General features: G+C 43.4%; 1 protein-coding gene across 1 annotated transcript in view; it reads right to left on the bottom strand.

Moving 5' to 3' along the window:
* Nucleotides 1-827: 827 nt before the first annotated feature.
* RASSF6 (Ras association domain family member 6) overlaps nt 828-26,155 on the bottom strand; it is a 59,495-nt gene continuing 34,167 nt past the window's right edge. Inside the window, exons 7-12 of the mRNA XM_030190624.1 lie at nt 22,845-23,029; nt 18,731-18,832; nt 8,918-8,969; nt 7,178-7,296; nt 6,989-7,086; nt 828-1,602 (exon numbers count right to left, since the gene is read on the bottom strand). Of these exons, the coding sequence (XP_030046484.1) occupies nt 1,527-1,602; nt 6,989-7,086; nt 7,178-7,296; nt 8,918-8,969; nt 18,731-18,832; nt 22,845-23,029 (632 nt within the window). The 3' untranslated portion in view covers nt 828-1,526. The remainder of the gene's footprint in view (nt 1,603-6,988; nt 7,087-7,177; nt 7,297-8,917; nt 8,970-18,730; nt 18,833-22,844; nt 23,030-26,155) is intronic.

The following is a 26,155-nucleotide window of genomic DNA, read 5'->3' as shown; positions in this document are numbered from 1 at the left end:
CTGATGGTGAAACTGAATCTTTCACCTTTCCTCGGAGACTGCTGTGAAGAATATCAACCACCAAAATGGAGAAAAAGTCCCCTATGAAAAAATAGAAAAGAAAACAGAAGTAGAGGAGGACCCATAAAAATGGGGGGGGGGAAAGGAAACCTTGAACTTTATTGTAAAAATAAAATAATAAAACGTTGACAATGTCTTTGGGGATTTGTTTTATGCAGAGCTGTTGGTCCACATTTTGTTATTTTTTACAATTTGGCATTTGTTCTTCTTTGACTTCAAGGTTTCCTTTTTTCACTTTTTTGTTGACCCTCCCCTACTTCTGTGAAGAATATCAAACCATGTAAGTTATAAGGATGGATTTTCAGTGACACAGGCGGGATCTAGACTGAGAACACCATTTCAGTTCACGTAAACCACCAACTGATTTTCAGTAGTGAATGCTGACTGGAATTGGAAGGCTAGGTCAGTATCCTAGGGCCACTCCACCAGGCTTTCTTGTGTCTTCAGACTGCCATTACAGTGTGCCTAGCAAAGTACATCTCTGCCTTCTTCTTCTAAGATGAAATGGATGATCTGAGCCATGAGCTGAGGACTAGTCCTTCTTGACTGAGATTGGGACCTAATTACAGAGGGGGAGGGGTATTTAATGTCCTTCCAAATCAACAGAGGAAATAAAAAAAGGCGCTGGCAAAAGCAAAAGGATTAAACTTCATGTTAACACCAAGGAAAAGCCACTCTCAGAAATACCTAACCCATCCTCAAGATGGCAGAACTGCAGTGGACAAAGATTCAATTTTAGAAAAGGCTCAAAGAAATATACATGCATGGTCTTTTTGTGAGGATAAGTGAACTAAGCTTACATTGATAACTTGCATCTCAATGCATTCAGGTCTTAACACATACAAAGTCACCTTTGTAATTCAAAATACTAATTAATATGAACACTCCTTGACTTATGGTGGCATCAGTGAATTGTCCGTTCTCTTCAAGTAGAAACCCATGAGGATTTTGGCAAAAGATCATTACTGGTGATTATTCTTAAATGTGCAAGTGAATGGAATATTTATTTATTTTTTTACGAACATCCTATATTGTTGTCCTAAAGGCACCGCAATGATTCCCGGCTGCCGTCATCCCCGCACAGATAGTCACTGAACCTTTTCTCCACAGCAATTTTTCTTTTCACAGTTCCATGAAAGAGACTTATTGTGGTCCTGAATTCTTGATGTGACTAGTAGAAGCATCACCTCCTCTGTCCTTGGTCATAGCAATCCAGTCCAAAAGCCAGCAATAACGGCTAACCAGCTTCTCTTAACTTACTCCAGCAAAATGTAACACCTTATTTTCTTCAGTATGAACCATCTAGTGACCTATACTGAGCTGAAGTATTGAAAGAAAGATTCAGGCAAAGGAGCCAAAAACACATAACACACACACAAATGTATATCCAAATACGGCAGTCTTCAGCTGTCATAAACATTCTTTAGTCAAAATATGAAGTCTCTAGTCAGCAGTGAGTCCTGGGGTTACACTGCTGTTTCTGTTCTTCTCAACCTTCTGCTGTGGAGGTGTTGGAGCAGATGAGTTTTTTCTTTCTGATATCTAGAAACACAAAGAAATCCATGTGATCTCAACAGCTCAGCAAAATAGTCTCTGGTACACTCTGAATAAAATAGATATATTTAGGAGTCTGTTGACTAAAGTGCTCTAAGCAGTGAACATGCGAATTAGCGTGTGCTGCTTGCTCATAGGCATTGTAAATGCACCGGGAGACAATTTAACGTGTACCAATGTGAATGTTAACAGCATGGGGTATAGAGGGTAGGAATTAAGCAGAGTATGGATGGCTAGTGGGTGTGGACTGCATATTGCAGTTACCTCTGGATTCTATATAGGTTGTCCAAATTTGGGCACAGATCCCAGATCCTCACATAGACTAATTAGTCAATTAGGTGCTGACAATTGTTGGAGTTAAAATGCACTTAATTGGCGGCAATTAGCAATTATATGTGGATCTGCCCTACATTCTATTTTATAGCATGCACACCTAAATTTCATAGTGTGCATCTCCAAAGAAGGTGTGGCCATAGGAGGGACATGGGCAGGTCTGAGGCATTCCTAGAAATGAGGCGCGATGTTATAGAATAACTGCATTTGCGTGCCAGCATTTGCACAAGCCCTTGGCCCAAAATTAGGGTGACAAAATGTGCTCTAAGCTATTATTCTATAATGGACGCTCCATGCAGAGCACCCAACTCAGAATACTAGCTTAGCAGGGATAATCTTGATGCCTAACTTTGGGCACCATTCACTAAATCTATCCCTTAATGCATAGTACAAATTAAAAAAACAAAACAAAAAAACCCCCACCCACACACGGTAAAGAATTTTTCTGTGCAGTAACTGCAGGGGACATGCTGTGCCCCCCCCCCCCCCCCCCCCCGCAACAGTCAGCACACAGCCTGTCCAAGTATTGCATGTTAATTTTTTATGCAGTTAAAAGTGTAGTAAGTGCAAAACTTGACCACACAGTAGTAAAGAGGCCCTTTGCTTTCATTCACAATTGTACCTGAAATTATTTTGCTCAAGTCATCCCTAAGTTAATCTGAACCTGATCTTGAAGTTATGGAAGATCATTTTATAACGGCTTTTGTGCACAGATATGCCAGTATACATGCGTAAAATGTCTGTTAAAAATGATCTACAGTGTAAAAGTACGATTGATGAGAAAAACATGCAAAACTTTACATAACTTGGGTGGAGGCAATCTGGTGCTGGAGTTTGGGCAGTCTCATAATTGTATGGGCTCGATTTTCAGACTGGAGCCCAGCTAACTCCGCGGTTGGTGGTCAGCCTGGATATTCAATGCTGGGCCATTTCCAGAGACCGGCATTGAATATCTGTCTTTTGGCCGGTTTAAATTTAACCAGCCAAGTTGATATTTGGTGCTGGCCAGTTAAGTTTAAACTGGCCAATGATATGCCAGGTATTTCAGCAGCCTAATTTGGCTGCCAAACTTAGCCAGTGATGCACTGAATATTGGTGGATAGCCGGTTATATCGCGTGATATAACCGGTTATCCTCTAACCAGCAATATTCAGCGGCCAGTGGGAGATAACTGGCTATCTCCCACTGAATAACTTATAGTTTTATAGTTTATTAAGAACTTTCTAAACTGCCTTTCCAATGAGGTACAGGCAGTGTACAGGCTAAACACATATAGTAGAAAGGAATGCCATTGAGTAATAGGAAAGAAGACATAGACAGGAGAATAATTCTTAAATAAAAACTTTCTGTGCAATTTGGGACTTGGATCTCACTAATTCAACATTTATTTTCTTTCTGGTTTGTTCCTCTACTACTACTACTACTATTTAACATTTCTAGAGCGCTACAAAGTGTACGCAGCGCTGTACAAACACAGAAGAAAGACAGTCCCTGCTCAAAGAGCTTACAATCTAATAGACAAAAAGTAAAGCATTTAAATTTAAAATATTTAAGCAGTCAAGCACAAGAGAACAGTCACAGAAGGACTGAAGATGTTGAAGGGTGGTCAGTGTGATTAGGTGTAACTCTGGTTGGAGTAGTGGGTGATAGAAGAATAGAAATGGGTGATGTAAAAGTAATGAGTGGGTTGATAGGGGTGGGTGGGTAGAGGGGTAGGGTGGGCGGGACTAAGTCTAAAGCAGGAGAAGCTATTCTCTGCAGCCTATCTGTGAGATGGAAAATGCTCTCTGAAGCTGCTGCTATAAGTTGTTAGTTTTCTCTCCCTGAAAGAGATCCAAGCCACACCCAGGAAGTTCAAACTGTCAATGGGGAGCAGTGTTGCCAGGTGGGCGGTTTTACCGCCCAATTGGGCGGTTTTCCGCGACCCGCCGCGGGAAATTTTTGCCCGCGGCGGGTTGCGGTTTTTTGGGCTGGTTTTTGTGCTTCGGGCGGTTTTTTTAGGTGGCTTTTTCGGCCGCGGTGGGCGGGGTTAGTGACGTGGGAGGCGGGGTTAGTGACGTGGGAGGCGGGGTTAGAGACGTGGGAGGCGGGGTTAGTGACGTGGGAGGCGGGGTTAGTGACATAGGAGGCGGGGTTAGAGATGTGGGAGGCGGAGTTAGAGACATGGGAGGCGGGGCCGATGACGGCGGGGGCGGGGTTGATGACGGCGGGGGCGGGGGTGATGACGCGGGGGCGGGGGTGTCAGGGGCGGGGTTTGAGTTTGGGCGGGTTTTGGGCTGGATTTTGGGCTCCTTTAGGCTGGAAAAATATTTTCCACCTGGCAACCCTGGTGGGGAGGGTGAGGGGAGGAAATGGCAGTGCTTGATGAAAAAGAGAGCTCAGTTTGATAGGAGATATACTATAGGATGTCATTCTGAGGCCAGGCTAAGTCTAAAGCAGGAGAAGGTCAGGGTTGCCAGGTGGAAAATTTTTTTCCAGCCCGATCGAGCCCAAAAAACAGCCCAAAACCCGCCCAAACACAAACCCCGCCCCTGACACCCCCACCCCCGCGTCATCACGCCCGCCCCCGCCGTCATCAACCCCGCCCCCGCCGTCACTGGCCCCGCCTTCCACGTCACCGGCCCCGCCTCCCCGTCATCGGCCCCGCCTCCCACGTCATCGGCCCCGCCTCCCCGTCATCGGCCCCGCCTCCCACGTCATCGGCCCCGCCTCCCCGTCATCGGCCCCGCCTCCTACGTCATCGGCCCCGCCTCCCACGTCACTAACCCCGCCCAAAACGTCATTAACCCCACCCAAAAACGTCACTAACCCCGCCCCCCCGCGGCCGAAAAAAACCGCACTGAAGGCCAAAAACAGCCCAAAAAACCGCAACCCGCCGCGGGCAAAAATTTCCCGCGGCGGGTCGCGGAAAACCGCCCAATTGGGCGGTAAAACCGCCCACCTGGCAACACTGGAGAAGGTATTCTCTGCAGCCTATCTGTGAGATGGAAAATGCTCTCTGAAGCTGCTGCTATAAGTTGTTAGTTTTCTCTCCCTGAAAGAGATCCAAGCCACACCCAGGAAGTTCAAACTGTCAGTGGGGAGGGTGAGGGGAGGAAATGGCAGTGCTTGATGAAAAAGAGAGCTCAGTTTGATAGGAGATATACTATAGGATGTCATTCTGAGGCCAGGCTAAGTCTAAAGCAGGAGAAGGTATTCTCTGCAGCCTATCTGTGAGATGGAAAATGCTCTCTGAAGCTGCTGCTATAAGTTGTTAGTTTTCTCTCCCTGAAAGAGATCCAAGCCACACCCAGGAAGTTCAAACTGTCAGTGGGGAGGGTGAGGGGAGGAAATGGCAGTGCTTGATGAAAAAGAGAGCTCAGTTTGATAGGAGATATACTATAGGATGTCATTCTGAGGCCAGGCTAAGTCTAAAGCAGGAGAAGGTATTCTCTGCAGCCTATCTGTGAGATGGAAAATGCTCTCTGAAGCAGGGTTGCCAGGTGGAAAATTTTTTTCCAGCCCACTGGAGCACAAAAAACAGCCCAAAAACCGCCCAAACACAAACCCCGCCCCTGACACCCCCACCCCCCGCGTCATCACCCCCGCCCCCGCCGTCATAAACCCCGCCCCCGCCGTCACCGGCCCCGCCTCCCACGTCACCGGCCCCGCCTCCCCGTCATCGGCCCCGCCTCTTACATCATCGGCCCCGCCTCCCCGTCATCGGCCCCGCCTCCCACGTCATCGGCCCCGCCTCCCACGTCACTAACCCCGCCCAAAACGTCATTAACCCCACCCAAAAACGTCACTAACCCCGCCCCCCCGCGGCCGAAAAAACCGCCCGAAGCACAAAAACCAGCCCAAAAAACCGCAACCCGCCGCGGGCAAAAATTTCCCGCGGCGGGTCGCGGAAAACCGCCCAATTGGGCGGTAAAACCGCCCACCTGGCAACACTGCTCTGAAGCTGCTGCTATAAGTTGTTAGTTTTCTCTCCCTGAAAGAGATCCAAGCCACACCCAGGAAGTTCAAACTGTCAGTGGGGAGGGTGAGGGGAGGAAATGGCAGTGCTTGATGAAAAAGAGAGCTCAGTTTGATAGGAGATATACTATAGGATGTCATTCTGAGGCCAGGCTAAGTCTAAAGCAGGAGAAGGTATTCTCTGCAGCCTATCTGTGAGATGGAAAATGCTCTCTGAAGCTGCTGCTATAAGTTGTTAGTTTTCTCTCCCTGAAAGAGATCCAAGCCACACCCACGAAGTTCAAACTGTCTGAGGGAGGGTGAGGGGAGGAAATGGCAGTGCTTGATGAAAAAGAGAGCTCAGTTTGATAGGAGATATACTATCAGTGTTGCCAGGTGGGCGGTTTTACCGCCCAATTGGGCGGTTTTCCGCAACCCGCCGCGGGAAATTTTTGCCCGCGGCGGGTTGCGGTTTTTTGGGCGGTTTTTTTAGGCTTCCGGGCGGCTTTTTGGGCGGCTTTTTGATTTTTTTCGGCCGCGGGGGGCGGGGTTAGTGACGTTTTTGGGCGGGGTTAGTGACGTTTTGGGCGGGGCCGATGACGTGGGAGGCGGGGCCGATGACGTGGCCGATGACGGGGAGGCGGGGCTGATGACGGGGAGGCGGGCCCGATGACGTGGGAGGCGGGGCTGATGACGGGGAGGCGGGCCCGGTGACGTGGGAGGCGGGGCCGGTGACGGCGGGGGCGGGGCCGGTGACGCGGGGGTGGGGGTGTCAGGGGCGGGGTTTGTGTTTGGGCGGGTTTTGGGCTGGTTTCTGGCCCGGATTGGGCTGGAAAAAAAATTTCTACCTGGCAACCCTGTATACTATAGGATGTCATTCCTCAACTAGCTTCCTTTGGTGCCAAGCTGGCATGAAATAGTAGAGCAATGCAAGGGCCCCAGAAGAATTTTCCAGAAGAGAACACGTTCTCTATGCTTCCCTTTTATGTAGAAAGAACAGTGTTATTTAGCAGTATACATCTGTAGGTAAAATGTCAGCCCTGCTGACTCTCTGCCAAGTCAAACACTGCACTGTAAACCATCAGGCCACAGATCTTGCACTTACTTGGCCATAGTCTTCTGGATCTCCCGCTTCTCTTCCTCATTTAGTTTTTGAAGAATTGATTCCAGAAAGGGAAGATTAAACTTTATATACTGAGCTACCTGATTTGGGAAACACAGAGGAAAGCACTCTTTGATAAAGAATTTGAAAAGTGACCATGTAAGGGTAAGAAATGAATGGACACATACGCACATCACTGCTAACTACTTCTGCGTCTCTGTCCATGAGGAAAAACCTGGCAGCCTTCCCTGAGGGGCCTTGCAGGATTCTTTCCAACAAAGGACAGTCTGTGCTCTTTAGTCTTTTCTTTTCTGAAAATGGAAACCACATGATTGATTAGTGGCTCACTGTACAACAACATGGTTATCGGGACTTGCTAAAGCCCTTGTATTTGGTTATAGACTCATTCAGCAGTTTGCCTGGTATTTGATTACTATGGAGGCAACAGGGCCACACATTGGTAAGGCCACATTTTGTTCAATAGTATGCCTTACAAAATTTAGTGCACTGTAAGTTGATGTGGAGGGGCATTTCTGATACGTTTAAAAACTGACGTCCATAATGGAAGAAAAAAACTAAACGTTTCCTGAAATGTGAAAATAAACACAAAAAAATGTTTTGAAAGAGGACGTACTGAAATATCATAGACGCTGAGAGATGCACATTATGCATAATGTATTTTTGATTGGTGGAAATGTTTAACGGTGGTACTGGTCCCCATGTTGTGAAAATGTCCGCTGCAATGGCAGGACATTTCCTCCACGTGCAAAACTTGCATATATACCTCTGCATGTGGAGGAATGTTCCTCAGTATGCCCAGCTATATCTTTCCTAAGGAAACCTAATTTCTCTAGCCTGAGCTCTGGTCCTCCTGACAAATCATGAAGCAGCACCACCACCTGCCCTCACCCAATGCCTCCATGAGATCATGGAGATCAGTAAGGAGCAGCTTCGAAAGATGAGTGTGACACTTTGCCCCCCAGGATCACAGCACCACTCATGTGCAAGCACCATTCATAGACAGGGTCACATGCACTGATGTCCCTTTGTTGTTGCAATATATGTTATTGCTTTTTCATAAGAAAGAAAACAAACCATTGCTGAAATCAGAATGTACAGAATAGTCAATGACAACTAATTAAGGAGGCCCCTCCTCCACTAACACCAGAGAATAGTGGGAGATGGACCACAGTTTCCAGAGACAAGAGAGACAATCTTGAGGTGTAAACAGCATTGTGTCAAGTCTTTTATCAATAAAAGTTTACACCTCAAGATTGTCTCTCTTGTCTCTGGAAACCGTGCTCCATCTCTCGCTATTCTCTGGTGTTTGTGTATGCTTGTGGTATTACTGAGTTCTCCGCTTCTGCGGATTTCTGTTGGCCCCCCTCCACTAACCATGTAATGCTAAAATGAGGGGCTGCATATATCTAGACCCCCCTCCTCTCCCCACGCCCTGGACCATACCTACAGACTGATGAGAACATTGGCAGTAGCTTACTAAAGTACAATCAGCCTCCCCCATCTGCCTGTTGCCATCTGTCACAGGCTATGTGAGGAGCACTGCATAACATGTTGTCCAAAATAATAATGTATGTGACATCAGGAAGCCCCAACACCTGAACCTTGTCTCTACTAACTTGTGTTTACAGATGCTTTGGGATAGACTGGGACCTTGAGTCTCTCCAGCACCGGTACAGGCGTGTCCGAAGAAAAGACCCCGCCCTAATCTGGTGCATGAGGGCCCAACGTAAGTAGCACAGACATAGCACCCCTGTAACAGTTTTGTCCCTGATCAAGACCTGAGTATGCATTAATCAATGATGGAATTAACATTCATGTCCATTTTATTCTGAAGATACCCCAGTTTATCATAAAGTGAATCAATATCAGGAGCTAAGCACAACATTCAGGATAAACTATACAATTATTTACCTCCAGAGCCATGAATAATATAAAGTGCAAATTCATGAGGACTGTTTTCAATCTGTGAAGCAATGAAAGGAAAATACGTTAGCACAGAGTCCCAATGGTGATTCTGTATAACATAGTAACATAGTAGATGACGGCAGAAAAAGACCTGCACGGTCCATCTAGTCTGCCCAACAAGATAAACTCATATGTGCTACTTCTTGTATATACCTTACCTTGATTTGTATCTGCCATTTTCAGGACACAGACTGTAGAAGTCTTGCCCAGAACTAGCCCCACCACCCAAACACCAGCCCCGCCTCCCAATCTCGGCTAAGCTTCTGAGGATCCATTCCTTCTGCACAGGATTCCTTTATGTTTATCCCACGCATGCTTGAATTCCGTTACCATTTTCATCTCCACCACCTCCCGTGGGAGGGCATTCCAAGTATCTATCACTCTCTCCGTTAAAAAATACTTCCTGACATTTTTCTTGAGTCTGCCCCCCTTCTGTAAATACTAAGGGCTCCTTTTACAAAGGTGTGCTACTGATTCCAGTATGGCAAATGTGATGAAGCCAATAGGAAATGAATGGGCTTCGTTGCATTTGCCTCACCAGAATCGCTAGTGCAGCTTTGTAAAAGGAGCCTTAAGATAGCTACTAGCTACCGGAAATTTTAACTTTTAATTCAGGAACTCATACTGATACACCCATTTCTTTGTGCAAAGGTGATGAAGCTGAGAGCACAGGCACAGGAGGAAACTCAAACTGCTCTACTGCTATCTGTCTGAGACTGGACTCAACAAAAGAACAACCATTTACTTATTTATTTGATGACTCAGTTCACCAAAACTGCCTAGGTAAAGTAATAAAAAAACTAAATACATCATCCCACCCCATTCACACTACTCAAATTCAATAAAACCAAAAATCTAAACAGATCACTATCCCTTTCAGAGCAAACCCATAACCTATTCATCCTTCACCAACTGCCAGTCTAAACAGTTCTAAATGTTTTTTTGGAGAACCAACAGATCTAGAACCTGACACAATTCCACTAGAGATACATTCTAAAGCTTGGGGCCAAAATAGGGACTTGTCAGTGAGTGCATGTCAGTTTTAATTAGCGAAAAAGTAGGGAATAAGGCAATTAGCCACATATTTTAGACCTTGCTGATATAACACTTTTAAATCTAGACTGGATCCTACAGTCAAGTAGAACCAATGCAAAGATTCCAAAATCAGTATCACATAATACAAATCTTTTTTTTTTTCCATTGAAAAATAAGCTTCAGAAGATTGGACATACATTGCAGGGGCTGCCAAAGTGACTCTAGTAAATTATCCGATAGCCTCCTTCTTCAGTTAGCTGGACATCATGATCGGAGACAGACAGACAGAGCAACAACTGCTACCCCTATAGCGCCTTCATAGTACTACTTCTCAATTATGGTGAAGGGACCCCTCAAAACACAGTTTACAAGCAGTTTCAAATGAAAGGACTCACTTTACAGCCACTAGCCAGAAGGTAGAATTATTGGGTAATTTGCACAGTGAACTGTTTTTCCAAGAAAAACATCTGATCAATGGGGTAGATGTTAAGATAAAACTGATAAAAAGTAAAGATGCCTTCTGTTTTAATGAACAAGGATGCCGACGAACACTTCAAAGTGCAGATTCTGACCGCATCATTGTTCATAAAGACAGTAAAAGTGTCAGCTGGAGTAAGGTTGGGTCACACTGAAGCACTGTTGAAGTCCAAGGTCAAGTATGCCATTGATTGCATGGGGCTGAAGGTGTTTAGCATACCCACCAGAGCTTGGGTTACCAACCAGGAAAACCTCTTCCTGGGACAGTTGCCCAAACTCATCATCCTGGGGTTTCTGGACAACAACACTTACAGCGGGTCCTAAGTAACAACCCCTTTAATTTTCAATGTTACTATATCAAATTTGCTGCTCTGTACGTGGATGGTGAACAAGTACTGGGAAAACCTCTTCAACCAGACGTTGAACACTATCACCGTGTGAGAGAATACATGCAGTTGGTACAAGTGACCAGTAAACATATGAAAGTTAGTGTGATGATGATCGACCATACGAAGTTTTTTATTCTTTTTTTTTTTCCACTTTAAATTTTTTATTATAATAGTTTTGTACCAGTCAACTTTCACAAAGAACACAACTTGCTCACTCTAGCCCGCACGGGGGCCAACAATTACTGGACTAAGACATCTTGTACAAGTTTATCAGCTACATAAACTCCTCTACAGTATGTGTTTTTATAATAGTCCTACAAACAACTTCCACACCCCAAGTAAACTGTGCGCCAATATTATGCACCATCCCCTCTCCCAGCCCTCCAACCACTTCCAGCCCCTTCACAATATGAGAATGCCCTTTGGTTCTTTGGGACACGTTCCCTCACCCCTCCCCCTCCCTTTACCCACCCCCTCCAAGCCCACCTGCATCCTCTAATTCTCCACCATCCTAAATGCGTGCTAATCACTGATGGAATTGAGCCCACCCACCTTTATGTCGCAGAAACCTCTCCCTGCGCTCTATTTGTATTAACTGACCCAATTTGCAATTCCAATCACCTAATGTTGGGGGGGGGGGGGGCTCTACTTTCTTCCAATGCTGTGCTATGAGGCACTTGGCTGCTGACAGCCTCCATTTGCTCTCCTCCCAAGAATCCCTCTCATTATGTAAACCCAAGAGACATACCAAAGGGCTGCACACCAAAGATGACTCAATCAAAATTACCAACGCTTTCATAACAGCCTGCCAAAAGGGAAGCACTCTGAGGCAGGTCCACCATATATGTAAAAATGAGCCCAGTTGTGATTTACACCTCCAGCATAAGCCCAATGTACCCGGATACATCCGCTGCAGTCTCTCCGGTGTGTAATACCATCTGGTGTGAAGACTTTGTATGTATTTTCCTGCACCAAAACACACACCGAGGCTTTTTGAACCTCCCCACTAATAACTTCCCACTCCTGATCAGAAAAGCGGCACTATAGATCTTCTTCCCAAGCCCTCTGAAAACTAAATGCCCTGGGATCACATCCCCTGATACTGGTTGGGGCACCCTCCTCAACAAAAGCCACACGTTTTCCAGACTTTCCATCTCTTGAGGGTTCTCACCCCTCCAACCCAGTGTCCCCACAAAGTGTTGAATCTATAAATAGGAAAAAATATCTCCCCCGGGCAGGCCATACATGGAGCACAGCGTATCAAAACTCTTCATCCTACCCCCCTGCAGCACAGCTCGGAAATTCAATATACCCATTTATTCCCACCACACAAATATGGTATTTTCTCTCCCAGCCCCAAATTTTGGCTCCCACCGCAAAGGCGCAAGTGTAGATAACCTATCAGTCTGGCCCCATTTCCTCTGCACTTCTCCCCACATTTCCACCAGATGCCTCACAAACGGATTTTGTATCCCAGCCAAAATCACTCCCTCTCCTTCAGTAGTCCACAAGTAGGAACTCATTGGCCTATGAGGGCTATACGACTGCTCCACCTGACTAGCTGGCTTTGTTTTCCCCCTCTCCCAGTCTATAATCATCCGCAGTTGGACAGCAAAATAATACCACTGAATATTGGGCACCGCTCTACCCCCCCTCTCAGGAGCCCCCTACAATACACGTCCTGCCAAACGGGGATGTCTGCCCTCCCAAATAAACTGTGACAGAAAATCCTGCAGTTAAGTGTCCGCCTCGGAACAGCCACTGGCAGTGATTGAAACAGAAATAACAATCTAGGCAGCACATTCATCTTCACCACTGCCATGCGCCCCCACCAGGAAAGCCACAACCCCTTCCATCGGGATAACTCCACCCGAATTTGGTCCACAATCCTCCCATAATTTAAACTATACACCCTTCTCAGATCCCTGGAAAACTGAATACCCAAATATCGAATGTGATTCTTGGTCCATTTGAAAGCAAACAGTGCTCTCAATCTACTCTCTTCCATGTGGGTTAGAGAAATCCCCAATTGCTCATTTTTATCCATATAAACCTTTAAACCAGCATATCTTTCAAATTCTCTAAGGATCTCCAACACTGGAGGTAGCGTCTGCTCCGGATCCACCACATAAAGTAGCACATCATCCGCAAACAGCGCAATACGATGTTCCATCCCCCCTACCCTAATACCCTGAAGATCTGGATGTTGACGTATCATTTCTGCTAATGGCTCTATGTACAGTGCAAATAGAAGGGGCGACAAGGGACATCCCTGCCTAGTTCCCCTACCAATTGGAAAAAAATATTTACAATTATATTCTGAGGACCCTTTGAAAAATGATGAAATGGTGTTACAATTTGTAAAAAATAACAAAGAAAGCATTGTGTATGTAGATATTTTCTAGGTCTGTTTTGTAACTTACAGAAATGTGTTTCCTACAAAGAGTGCCATACAGCGTCTAAATAAAACTCTGAAAAGGAATCACAGTTCTGGCATCATGTGTCTGTGTACAAAGTGTTTTTTTTTTTAAATTAAAACTGTACCTATTACATATTTAACTACTGGCGTTTGTTCAATGCAAATTGTTTCTTGTAGGGGAGGCTAATGTAGGGAGGAATTTCTTCGATTTTCACAGGGGTGGTGAATTTCACATAAACCACCTTGAGTCTTTTTTTAAAGAAGTTCCTGCAGCTGCCTGTTGCTCATGTAGCCAACTACTGTGGAGGGTATATTGAGTTTGGCCAAGGACCACATGAAAAAATAAACCTGTATCTCCCTGAACAAAGTCATCAGCACACAGAGGTGCCACTAGATAATGATGGCCCGCCTGACCCTGTTCTTCAGGAAGTGTTAAAAGGAATTTGTGCACGTTATAAAAAAACACCAAAGTGTTGCTCGATAAGTTATCCAGGCACACGGACGTGGCGACCTGGGGTGCCGATGCGAATTCTGTGGAGAAGGGGTACCCCCTCAGTGGGTCTAATCTGCTGAACTTGGTTTGCGGTGCTATGCAGACACACGCTGTTTCCCAACAAAGGAAACCCAGAGGTTGGAAAGAGTTCATGTGGTCCAGCCATGATCAGGGTGCAGACTGTAGCAGTCTGTCCAGCATTGGCTCTGCTTTCAATTACTGGTGTTGGCGTCTAATCACCACTAAGTTTGTTTAGTTCCGTGAATTCTATATAGGATTCCTTTGTGTTTATCTCATGCATTTTTGAATTCTGTTATTGTTTTCATCTCCACCACCTCCCTCTGTGAAAAAGTACTTCCTGAAATTATTTCTGAGGCGTCCTCTAGTTCTACCACCTTCCCTCCTTTGGAAAAAGTTTGTTTGTATATTAATACCTTTCAAATATTTGAATGTTTATATCATATCACCCCGTCTCTCCTTTCCTCAAGGGTTTACATCTTTAGGTCATAAAGTTTCTCTTCATACATCTTGTGGCGCAAACCCCATACTATTTTCATCACTTTTCTCTGAATCTCTTCATGTCTTTGTTACATCCTTAGCAAGATGCGGCCTCTAAAACTGAACACAATACTCCAAGTGGGGCCTCACCAATAACTTGTACAGGGGCATCAACACATCCTTTCTACTGCTGGTTATACCCCTCTCTATGCAGCCTTGCATCCTTCAGGCCGCGGCCACTGTCTTGTCACATTGTTTTATCACCTTCAGATCCTCAGACACCATCACTCCTAGGTCCCTCGCCTGAGCTGTGTTTATCAATCTCTCTCCTCCTATCTCATACATCTCCTTTGGATTTATGCATCCCAAGTGCATCACTCGGAACTTCTTCGCATTAAATTTTAACTGCCAAAATTTTGACCAGTCTTCTAATTTTTGGACCTGTCTTCTTATGGTTTCTACTCCCTCCAGGGTATCCACTCTAATGGCTATCTTTGTGTCATCTGCTAAAAGGCAAATTTTTCCTTCTAACCATTCCGCAATGTCACTCACAAATGTATTAAACAGAATTGGCCTCAGTACTGACCCTCCGAGGTACTCCACTACCAACCTTCCTTTCCTCTGAGTGAATTCCATTTACCACCACCCTCTGTTGCCTGTTGGTCAACCAGTTTCCAATACAGTTTTCCACTTTGGGTCCTAAATTCAGCCCTCTCAGCTTATTCAAGAGTGTGAGGAACTGCATCAAAGACTTTGCTGAAATCCAAATATATTACCTTTAGCACATGTCATCTATCCAGTTCTTTGCTCACCTGGTCAAAGAAATCAATCAAATTCATTTGGGCAGAATTTTCCCTTGGTAAAAGCTATGTTTCCTTGGATCCTGTAACCCACCGGATTCTAGAAAATTAACTATCTTTTTCTTTAGCAGCGACTCAATTATTGTTCCTACCACCGACATGATGCTTACCAGCCTATAGTTTCCCACCTCTTCTCAGTCCACGCTTTTGTGAAGAGGGTCCACATCCACTCATCTCCAATCCCATGGAACTCCTATTAAACAAATCCTTAAGAGGTCCTGCCAGGATTGCTTTGAGCTCCCTCAGTATCCTGGAATGTATCCCATCCAGCCCCATAGCTTTGTCCACTTTCAGATTTTTTTTTTTGTTACATTTGTACCCCGCGCTTTCCCACTCATGGCAGGCTCAATGCGGCTTACATGGGGCAATGGAGGGTTAAGTGACTTGCCCAGAGTCACAAGGAGCTGCCTGTGTTCCCCAGGACCAAAGTCCACCACCCTAACCACTAGGCCACTCCTCCACTGTTGCTACTATTTGAGATTCTACATGGAATGTTGCTATTCCACTAGCAACATTCCATGTAGAAGTCGGCCCTTGCAGAACACCAATGTGGCCGCGCAGGCTTCTACATGGAATGTTGCTAGTGGAATAGCAACATTCCATGTAGAATCTCCAATAGTATCTATTTTATTTTTGTTACATTTGTACCCTGCGCTTTCCCACTCATGGCAGGCTCAATGCGGCTTACATGGGGCAATGGAGGGTTAAGTGACTTGCCCAGAGTCAGAAGGAGCTGCCTGTGCCGGGAATCAAACTCAGTTCCTCAGTTCCCCAGGACCAAAGTCCACCACCCTAACCACTAGGCCACTCCTGTACAACTTTTCAAGTTGTTTAAAAATATTTTCTTCTGTGAACGGTGTAATATTCACTCCATTTTTCCAGATATACCCTCAGCACTTGACTGCGGTCCTTCTCCAGGTTTTCTTCTGTGAACACTGAAGAGGAGGATTTTTTTTTAGCACATTTGATTTATCCTCATCACTCTTCACATAGCTGTTCTCAGCATCTTGCAATCTTACAAATACATTCCCAGCTTTTCTCCTTTTCCCAATACATCTGAAAAAGATCTTGTATCTTTGTATCTTAAGCCATTTTTTTCTTCTGCTTGTGGCCAAAAACCTTTCTCTTCCCAAAGACTGTTTCATAACAATCCATTGACTTCGACCTCCTAGAATCATCTATTATCCATTCCTATAATGTTTTTGATCTCATGCATTACGCTAATGATATCTAATTGTTCCCATACCTCACACTAACATTATTGGCTTCTGTCTCACCTAGAATATAAACCGCACTGAACCCTGGAAAAGGGATATTACTGGTATATAAGAATTGATTTGATTTTGTGCTTTCACTAGCCACATTTCCATCTTCGCTTCTTTGAGTTTAATCCGGCAATCTTTTCCGTGATCCTCTTGTTGCATTCTTCTGTATTTCTTGAATGCAGCCTCTTTTGCCCTTTTTTAGCCACTTGTTTGGAAAATCATTTATGCTTCCTGATTCTCTTGTTTTTGTTTACTTTCCTTGTATAAAGATCTGTTGCCATATTTATAGCAGCTTTCAGCTTGGACCACTACCCTTCAAATTATATTGTAAGCTCTGTCGAGCAGGGACTGTCTCTTCATGTTCAAGTGTACAGCGCTGCGTACATCTAGTAGCGCTATAGAAATGATAAGTAGTAGTAGTAGTAACTTCTAAGGATGACTGTCTGGCAGCATTTGCACATGAATGGCCATACAAATGTCCCTGCAGAGCAGAGGGGCAGCCTAGTGGTCAGTGTAGTGAACTTTTGTCCTGGGCACCCAGGTTCATATTCCACTGCAACTCTGTTATTTTAAATGGTGAGTTCTTCAGAGACAGGGAACCTGAACATGCACCACATCAATAGCCTTCAGGTATTTTTAATATTTAGGTACAGTAGGTATATCTCTGTTTCTGGAATGAACACAGTTTAAAGATTTAAAAAAAGAGAGATTTAAAGTGGGATTTGAACATCCTCTGGTTTGCAGTCCACTTTACTGACCACTAGGTTACCCTGTGTTCAGGATACCCATAATACCTGATGCAAGGGAGCCTAGTTTCCCTTTCTGGTGTCACTCTCAGGGGTGAGGGAGAGGGACAGAAACCACTGGGGGATTCATGACGGGTCATGCCTTAATCCCTCCAGTGGTCAGCGGCTCAATTAGGGCACCTTTTTATGCCATGGACATGATTGAAACAGTCTAACTTAGGATGACCTTCCTTTTTGACTTAGATGTTTCTTCCCGTTCGATTATCACTGTCGGACATCCTACATTTGGGCCCTCCCTAGTCCCACTCTAAACATGCCCACAATACACTCCCTTGCTATCTGGATGAACTGCAGTGTAGGATGTCCAAATTCTGCCTTTCAAAAATCATGGTTTGGACATTTTTTGCACATGGACATTTTTTTTTGGGGGGGGGGGGCATTTTGAGATCCATCTGCTTTGAAAAGGAGCGTCAATCTCTCCATACTCTGCCTCTAATGGAATCCTAATCAGTACAACTTCATCAAAATGATGTACCAATATTCCATGCCAAATTCTGGAAAAGATATTAAGAAAGACCTGGTATCACTCAGAATGTTGGTTAGTCACTTCATTGGCTTCCGATCAGGTACCGCATTCAGTTCAAGCTTCTGCTAGTAACCTACAAATGCACTCGATCTGCAGCCCCTCCTTACCTCTCAACCCTCATCTCCCCTTACGTTCCTACCCGTAACCTCTGCTCTCAGGACAAATCCCTCCTTTCAGTACCCTTCTCCACCAGCGCCAACTCCAGGCTCCGCCCTTTCTGCCTCGCCTCACCCCATGCGTGGAACGGACTCCCTGAGCCCATACACCAGGCCCCCTCCCTGCCCATCTTCAAATCATTGATCAAAGCCCACCTCTTCAATGTCGCCTTCGGCACCTAACCACTACACCTCTACTCAGGAAATCTAGACTGCCCCAACTTGACATTTCGTTCTTTAGATTGTAAGCTCCTTTGAGCAGGGACCGTCCTTCTTTGTTAACTTGTACAGCGCTGCGTAACCCTAGTAGCGCTCTAGAAATGTTAAGTAGTAGTAGTAGTAGTACTAGTAGTAGTAGTGGAAAATGTTTCAATCTAATCAGTTTTCAGGTGGTCACAGCTGGCATGCTGCTTTGAGTTATATGGCTTGGCTCTCTAAAGCCAATAACAAGCTTAGCTTGAGGGAATATTCAGGGATAATAAAAGACAAAACTTTATTTCCTCAGTATTTGCTACGGGTTGTGCAAGATATTTTGAGTCAAATTAGATTATGTCAAGTGTTTCATGATTTCCATTTTGCCTACCAACAGAACTATATTAATGGAATCAGTCTTCTGTTTCTGCTCTTTATTTACTCTTCATAATTAAAAGAGAAACAGAAGGAGAGAAGGAGAATGACTAAAGGTAGAATCTGAGGCTCTGAGCATTTAAAATCTGTTTACCAAGATTATCTATCTATAAAATTATAGCAGTACAGGATCATTGTTCTTAAATAGTATACTCTGTGACAGGCAAGTACAAGCAATGTTTGATTGCTTTACTAAATGTTTCAATTACCTTAAATTTGTAGAGGAGCTGCTCTATTACTTCTTCTGTCTTCATATTACTATGCGCGGCTACTTTTGTTTGTGATCCAAAAGCTGGGGTAAAAATTGATGTCTAGAAACCAAAATAAGAAATGAAGGAAAAACTTAATTCTGGGTATAAGACAGTAACAGAATAAATGAAAGCAGACAAAGACCAATACGCCTTGATAGCCTACCCAGTTGCATAGCTTTTGTATATATATGAAACCAGTGCATTTTTCTAGCAAAAAAGGTGCTGGTACTCAAATGCCAGGCCATTCTTCAGGGGTGGGGTGATCACTGAGGGACCCATCCCACAATAGCCAGGCCCCCTGCAACCAGTCACAGAATCCGTGACAAGGCAGAATTGGTGTGTAGAGCCTGAGGTCTTTCATTAAAACTTGGGGACCATGGATCAATTTTAGCAGACAATGGAAAAGGTGCCAGTACTCAGTACCCCCAAGTACCCCCTCAAGAAAAGCCCTGTGTGAAACTATTGTTAGCCTAGCATGTCATGTTGAAGTGCTATAATATATACCTACATTACATGTTGCCTGACTGCCAGATATGATTTTCATTGATTTTGTTGTAATAGAACTCTCAGGCCTTTTACTAAGAACTATGCTCCTCCCAACAGACAGAATATAGAACTAAAGATACTTACCTGTAGCTGATGTTCTCCAAAGACAGCAGGACGATTATTCTCACATTTGGGTGACATCATCCAACAGAGCCCTGTGCAGACACTGACTAGCAAGTGAAGTAGAAAGTTTCAGAAGTGTCCCACCCAATGTGCGACCGCAAATCCTCCAGTCGAGTGAAAAAGCAAAATGTTTATAACTAAATTCAACTCCTAGGAGAGGTAGGAGGGTATGTGAAAATAATCGTACTGCTTTCCTCAGAGAACACCAGCTACAGGTAAGTATCTTTAGCTTTCTCCGAGGACAAGCAGGCCTTCTTATTCTCACACCTGAGAATCCCTAGTTACCAGGCTCACCAAAAAAAAAAAAAAGAAAGCTTGGATAACTGAATCTCAAAATATCGAGACTAAAGCTTCAATCAACCTGAAATGATATACATACTAGCTGTGTAGGTTCAGCCTGGAACAAAATAAAACAGGGACTAGGAGGGTGGAGTTGGATTCTAGACATGGAAACAAATTCTTCAGAAATGCCTGTCTGAACCAACTGTCACATTGGCTATCCTGCTCCAGACAGTAATGGGATGTGAATGTGTGAACTGAAGACCATGTTGCAGCCTTGCAAATCTCCTGTATGGAGGCTGATTTCAAGTGGTCTACCGACGCAGCCATGGATCTGACATTGTGAGCCATGACATGTCCCTCAAGAGTCAGCCCAGCCTGGGTATAAGCAAAGAATATGCAATCTGCTATCCAGTTTGAAAGTGTGCATTTGCCGATAGCCACCCCAAATCTGTTGGGGTCAAGAGAAACAAAAAGTTGGGTGGACTGTCTATGGAACGCGTCTGCTCAGCTCCGTGGAAAAAACGACTTGAGGACCCGTGCTCGTGTATCAGGTGGGAAGGCACCAGTACATGCATGGTGGGATGCTACTATTACTTTCTAATTCACTTGCTAGTCAGCATCCACACCAGGCTCCATTGGATGATGTCACCCAGATGTGAGAATAAGAAAGCTTGCTTGTCCTCGGAGAATGGTGAATATGGAATGGACAGAATCATTTTGCTATGAACTCCCCTCCAGCAATAACCAAAATGGCAGAGTCTAGTGATTGGTCAATGTGTCCATCAGGATATTCTAGACAGTATTCTGGGAGCTGGCTTAGAGAAAGAGCAAACTGCAGCCTGCTTCCAAGTCTCATGAGCAGACAGGGAAAAGGCGCCTAAAAAGAAGGATCTATCTCTGGTCCTGGGGTGGTGGCAGTAAGGGGCAATGCACAAGAGTGTTCATGATGCTGTATCTGTCCTTTCACTAGCTGAAGCTGTTTCTAGAGGCAGCCAGGGCACCTGGTAGAAGCCTATCCAAAAAGGGAACATAGATGCCTACTTCTCTTTATAGAATGCTAGTGTAACCAGGTAGATTTGCATGTAAATTTAGATGTGAGCACTTACACTAGCCATAATGTTGTGTCCAGACTCTCTGACATGGGTGTGGGGATGCACAGACTCTCCTAGCTGCATGTCTCTAACCTAGAACCAGCAGTTCAAGAGAGACTGACAGACATAAAGTGCGGAGGGGACGATTTGTTTGGCGAGACAGTGGAAGAGGTCACTGACATAATTAAGAAACACATGGATACAATCCACACTCTCTTGGCATCCTCCATCTGCTCTTGCCTAAATGTTGGAAATACGTGTGTAACTTGCGTGTGTAAATGAAATCTTAAAAAACAAATTATTAACAAGCGGAACATGACAAAACACCACAGGCAAAAAGAAACAGAAAATTGACAATGCATATAAGCAAAAAAAAAAAAAAAAAATTACAATACAACAGTAAAAGAAATAACAGGCAAACATGCCCACCACCTCAGACCATGCTGGATGATTGTATCATGTCCCATCTGGATTTTATCATACCAATGGTAACACAAACAAACAAACACCACCTTCCACTTCCCCCCCTTCCCAAATCCCACCTCCTACTCTCAGAATACTGACTAGTGGAAAAGTATGTGCCATGATTTGATGATGCAAAGGTTTGGACGGCTTCCTAAAGGAAAAAGTCCATAGACCGTTATTAAATGAATTGGGGAAAATCCACTATTTCTGGGATAAGCAGTATAAAATGTTTTGTACATTTTTTGGGATCTTGCCGGGTATTTGTGACCTGGATTGGTCACTGTTGGAAACAGGATGCTGGGCTCAATGGACCTTTGGCAATACTTATTTACTTATGTTGGTAAGCATGTGCATGGGTGGAGTTTAGATGGAGCGTGAGCAGAATGTACAGCCTAGGTATGTGCATAAACTATAGAATGCTATCATTTTTGTGCATACATGCTAAGTGTTGGCATTTATACCAGCCTTAGAACTGGTATAAGGGATCATGCCATAGTATACACGTTTTCAGCTACTTGTACTATTAAAAGTAGCAGTTGCCTACTTTATTTTATAGAACAGGCTTAAAATAGGCACCTTGTTATGGAATCACCATCTATATTTTCTCCAGAGTCTGAAATATTTTTAGGTGAACCAAGTATTTAGCATTGTAATGATATATGGAATTGGCCAAAACTGTGTCCACTTTTCAAAAAGAAGAGGGTTTATGAAACACCATGGACTCAATTCTGTAAATGGCGTTCATTTGGGTGCCGATAAAAATTAGCGCTAAGCACTATTCTGTAAATGGTGAACAGAGTTGGGCACTGTTTATAGAATAGCATTTAGTGCTGGGATCCACGCCCAGTTTTGGGTACAAGAATTTACACCAACTAAAACCTGGTGTAAATTCTTGTGCCTAAATTGGGCACGGGACCTTCAAATTCTATTACACTGCATGCAAATTCCAGAAACGTCCCTGATCCATCCTTGCCCTCCCCAAGGCCTCACCCCTTTTTTGGATATATGTGCGGATCCTGGTGCCTAAAGACGCGCACACTTATTTTAATTAATGCCAAGTAGCACTAATAATTGATTATTAGCAGCCAATTATCAGTATTAATGGGCTTATCAATTAAATTGCACACACAAATTGGGTGTGCAAGAAACCTGAGCACACAATTTTGAGTGCCATATATAGAATTAGGGTGCATCTGTGGGGGGGTGTTTGGTGTCCTAGCCACACCGAATTTTCAGGCATATCAGGGAATTCTAGAGGATTCACACATGGGCATTTTGAGGGGATCCATTAATACTCACCTCCCACCTCATGTATTCCTGAAAGGAAGCTCCATAGATTTTGTCCAGAACTTCCTGTTATTGTTCTTTTGAGGTACATGAGACGCTATAGTACTGTATACAGTGTTTAGTACCAGAATTATAATACTGTTGAGTTGTGATAATGTCTTTACACACTGTGGGAGAGTTTTTCTTTAAATAGCATTACAGCATATTGTATGTGGTAAAAGCTAGAACTGGGTAGCTCACTCTCTTCTGTCCTACCCATATTATTCTGGCCTTTGCACCTTGTAGTTGTAGAAATGTCCATTGATGGAGAACCTGTGATTCTGCATGTCTCTCTGCTCAGTTGTGTGAGGCCTTATCCTTTTCTTCACCAATGCTGCATCACTCATAGTTCGATACAGTGAGGGGGAATCTGAGTCTTCATTACCCCTTGGCTTCAGGGTGCTGGTGTCAAAAGACGAATATGCTAGATAAATGAGAGTAGGACAAGTTGTAACGTGTTTACAAAGCAAGCACCCAACACTACCTGCAGCGCTTCTACATCTGATAGAGCTGAAATGTACATGTTTATAATCTTGAACTAGAAACTACGGATGGGCATTCATGTGCAATGACATGGGCTATGTCAAAACAACATATCCCATGCCACTGCATATCGTTATCAAACAAAAATAAGCAGAAAAAAACAGGAAAATTAATGTTTTACTGTTTGCCAATAATAATGAGCATTCTTTCAAGCAAGTACACACTATTTGCAAAGAGGGAAGTCTTTGTATATGACCAAACCATTACGCGTGTGTGCATAGTGCGCACGCTTTCAGAAAGAATGTGCCCTCTTTGCACAGAGGGGTTGTTTTACAATGGTGTGCTATTGGATTTAGTATGTACTAATGATTAGCACTGCTAAATGCCATGCAGCCCATAGGAATATAATGGGTTGTGTGGCATTTAGCACATGCTAATCATTAGCGCATGCAAAATCCATTAGTAACCTTAGTAAAAAGATACCATAGTGTGCCCTCTTTCAAAAGAGTTTGCACTCAACGACTTTACTCCTGTGACAAAAAATGGGCAAACAAAAATGAATAAAATAAACATTCCTGGAAATGACACAGGAAATTTTCCAGTTCCCTATCCCTACTAGAAACCAGTATTATTTCAATTTTGGAAATAATTGTAAGGCATCAGTTTGTCTTTACTCCTTTCAGTTTGTGATGTCTATCATTTATGTGGGTTCAAAGAAAAGGCAATGCTGCGACAATCAGAAACACATTTTGTACAGTAATTTGACTTTAGTTAGTCAGTAGAGACCAGGTGATGCCAATAGTAAGAGGGAATCCCAGCCATCATGCAACAGTGACACATACAGATTGGGACTGAGTGCATTCAAAGTATGTTTACAGTAGAAACTGCGGTTTGTATCCCTTCACTAAAGATTTGTATTAAGGGAAACAAGGAATAAAAAGGTGAAAACTTCAAATAATTATACATAAAGGCTCAAGATACTACAGCCACATGAGAAGCAGATTCTGATTGAGCTAGGAACCCAAAGAACCAGGAGGAAGCTGCTGAACCAGTACATGGGTGCTCCTTTTGAGTACCTACAGCTTCTTTGCTAACCCCTATTTACAAAGTTATAACAGAGCTTTCTTAAATAAGTCAATACATATATTTCAGTTTTAATTTTGTGCTCAGAATAATGGTAAAATGAACGCATGCTATAAACCTCAGAATAATGGGTGAAGTCTGCATGCATCTTTCTCCCCACCCCTCTCAATTTTGAAAATCTCCAGTTAATACTCAGTGAAAGATTGTACTTTGAAGTTCCATTGATTGTTAATGTACAGTCAATTTAAAATCTGATTCTGATGCTATAAATAATTTTTTTCCTATTTGGGACCTCTTTATAAATTTGGAGCAAGGCTTTGCAGTTATCAAGCAGGAATTACCAAAATTAACATGCAGTAACTATTAACTACAAAATCTCTGCAATATTTTTTAGGGGACATTGCCAGCATTTTTAGAAGGGCTGTACCCTGTGTTAACTGCACAGCAAACAGGATTAGATTCAATAAATAGTGATGAAAAAAATCAGCATAGAGCGCTATTCTATAACCGGCGCTCCATGTTGCGTGCTGTTTATAGAACAGCATTTAAAGCCAATTTCCACAGCAAACTTTGGGTGTGTATGGATTTACATCAACTAAAACCTGGTGTAAATTCTGATGTGTAATTTAGGTGCAGATCCATGGTCTTCAGTAATAATGCATGCATCTTTAGTGATCACCCCTGATCCACCCATGCCCCTCCCATGGCCACACCCCATTTTAAGTTGCGACCTATAAGATTTATGTGTGGATCGTTATTGAATAGCATGATGCATGTGAAAATTCAAACTGTTGCTAATTAATGCCAATAATTGGTAGCACCCTTGTGTATGCAAGGGTGGGATGCGGTAGAGGTAAGCATTCGGCGCTGGCTCAGGTAGCCTGTGATCGTTGCAGGGGCCGCTAAAGAAAAGCAGATTTGAGGGATGGAAGGGGAGGAACAAGGAGATTAGATTGAGAACGGTATCGGCCAAGAAGGTTGGATGAAAACAAGAGACAGGGTGTTCCTATCTAGCCCATTTTATGAAATAAAAATTGAATCACTAAAACAGCTTAAGAAATTATTGTACTTAGTAGAAACAGCAGTTAAAACTCTGTATTTTGTGCTCATTTTTCTACACTGTTCTATACAATACAGATGGCCAAATTTCAGTGAGGCTATCCTATTTCCTAATGGGTTCATCTTAACTGTTGTTGTAATCTGCCTTGGAAAGAATGGTCTTATAAAGATGGAGTATATTGAAATTATATGAAAATAAAATTAAATCTCCTTTCATAGGTGTTCATGGAATCACATCTTCACTTCTTCTGTTTTTTTAGAAGGTTACATTTTAGATACACAAATGGATTATTCTGTTTTTGAGCAAGTTTCACAGACAAGTGGTTTTATAAGTCAAAATAAAAATAAATATTTTGTTTCATGCAGATTTATTTTAAACATAACTAAATGGGCTATAAGCCCCTAATGCAGTTCATTGTTCTTCAGATGACTTATACTGTGCCCAAACTGAAAATTCTTTATCTCTTCTATCTGGTCGAAAATAAAAGGAGCTCATTGTGAACACTATCCACCCTAAAAGGTTGTTTTGTGGCTGTACATGAGGAATTGTGATATTGAATAAATAAGTTTATATTTTTGCTCCTAGTTATGCATCCATAAGTTATATAATCTTTTCAAGAAAGCCAGTTAATCATTTAACTTATTAGTGGAACATAACCATAGAGGAATGGCATGGTCGCATTTTCAATATACTAGAGCCCAGCTAAGGAACAGGTTATTTTGAGTTAGTCTTCTCTGGACCAAACTTGTTTTCCTTGTGCAATTACCATCCTGCTGGATAGGCAGTGTTTTAAAATGATTTTTTTTTACATTTATATCCAAAATTATCCCAAGAAAACTTGGGTTACCACCCTTAGGATTCACCTTTGGGTTTAAAAAGCAAAACTATGTGCATGTAAGGACTGGATAAATGAATTAAAACAAA

The sequence above is a fragment of the Microcaecilia unicolor genome, chromosome 2 (assembly GCF_901765095.1).
Source record: "Microcaecilia unicolor chromosome 2, aMicUni1.1, whole genome shotgun sequence".
In the NCBI taxonomy this organism is placed as follows: Eukaryota; Metazoa; Chordata; class Amphibia; order Gymnophiona; family Siphonopidae; genus Microcaecilia; species Microcaecilia unicolor.
Note: the sequence above shows the minus strand (reverse complement) of the source record. Positions and strands in the feature narration are given on the sequence as shown.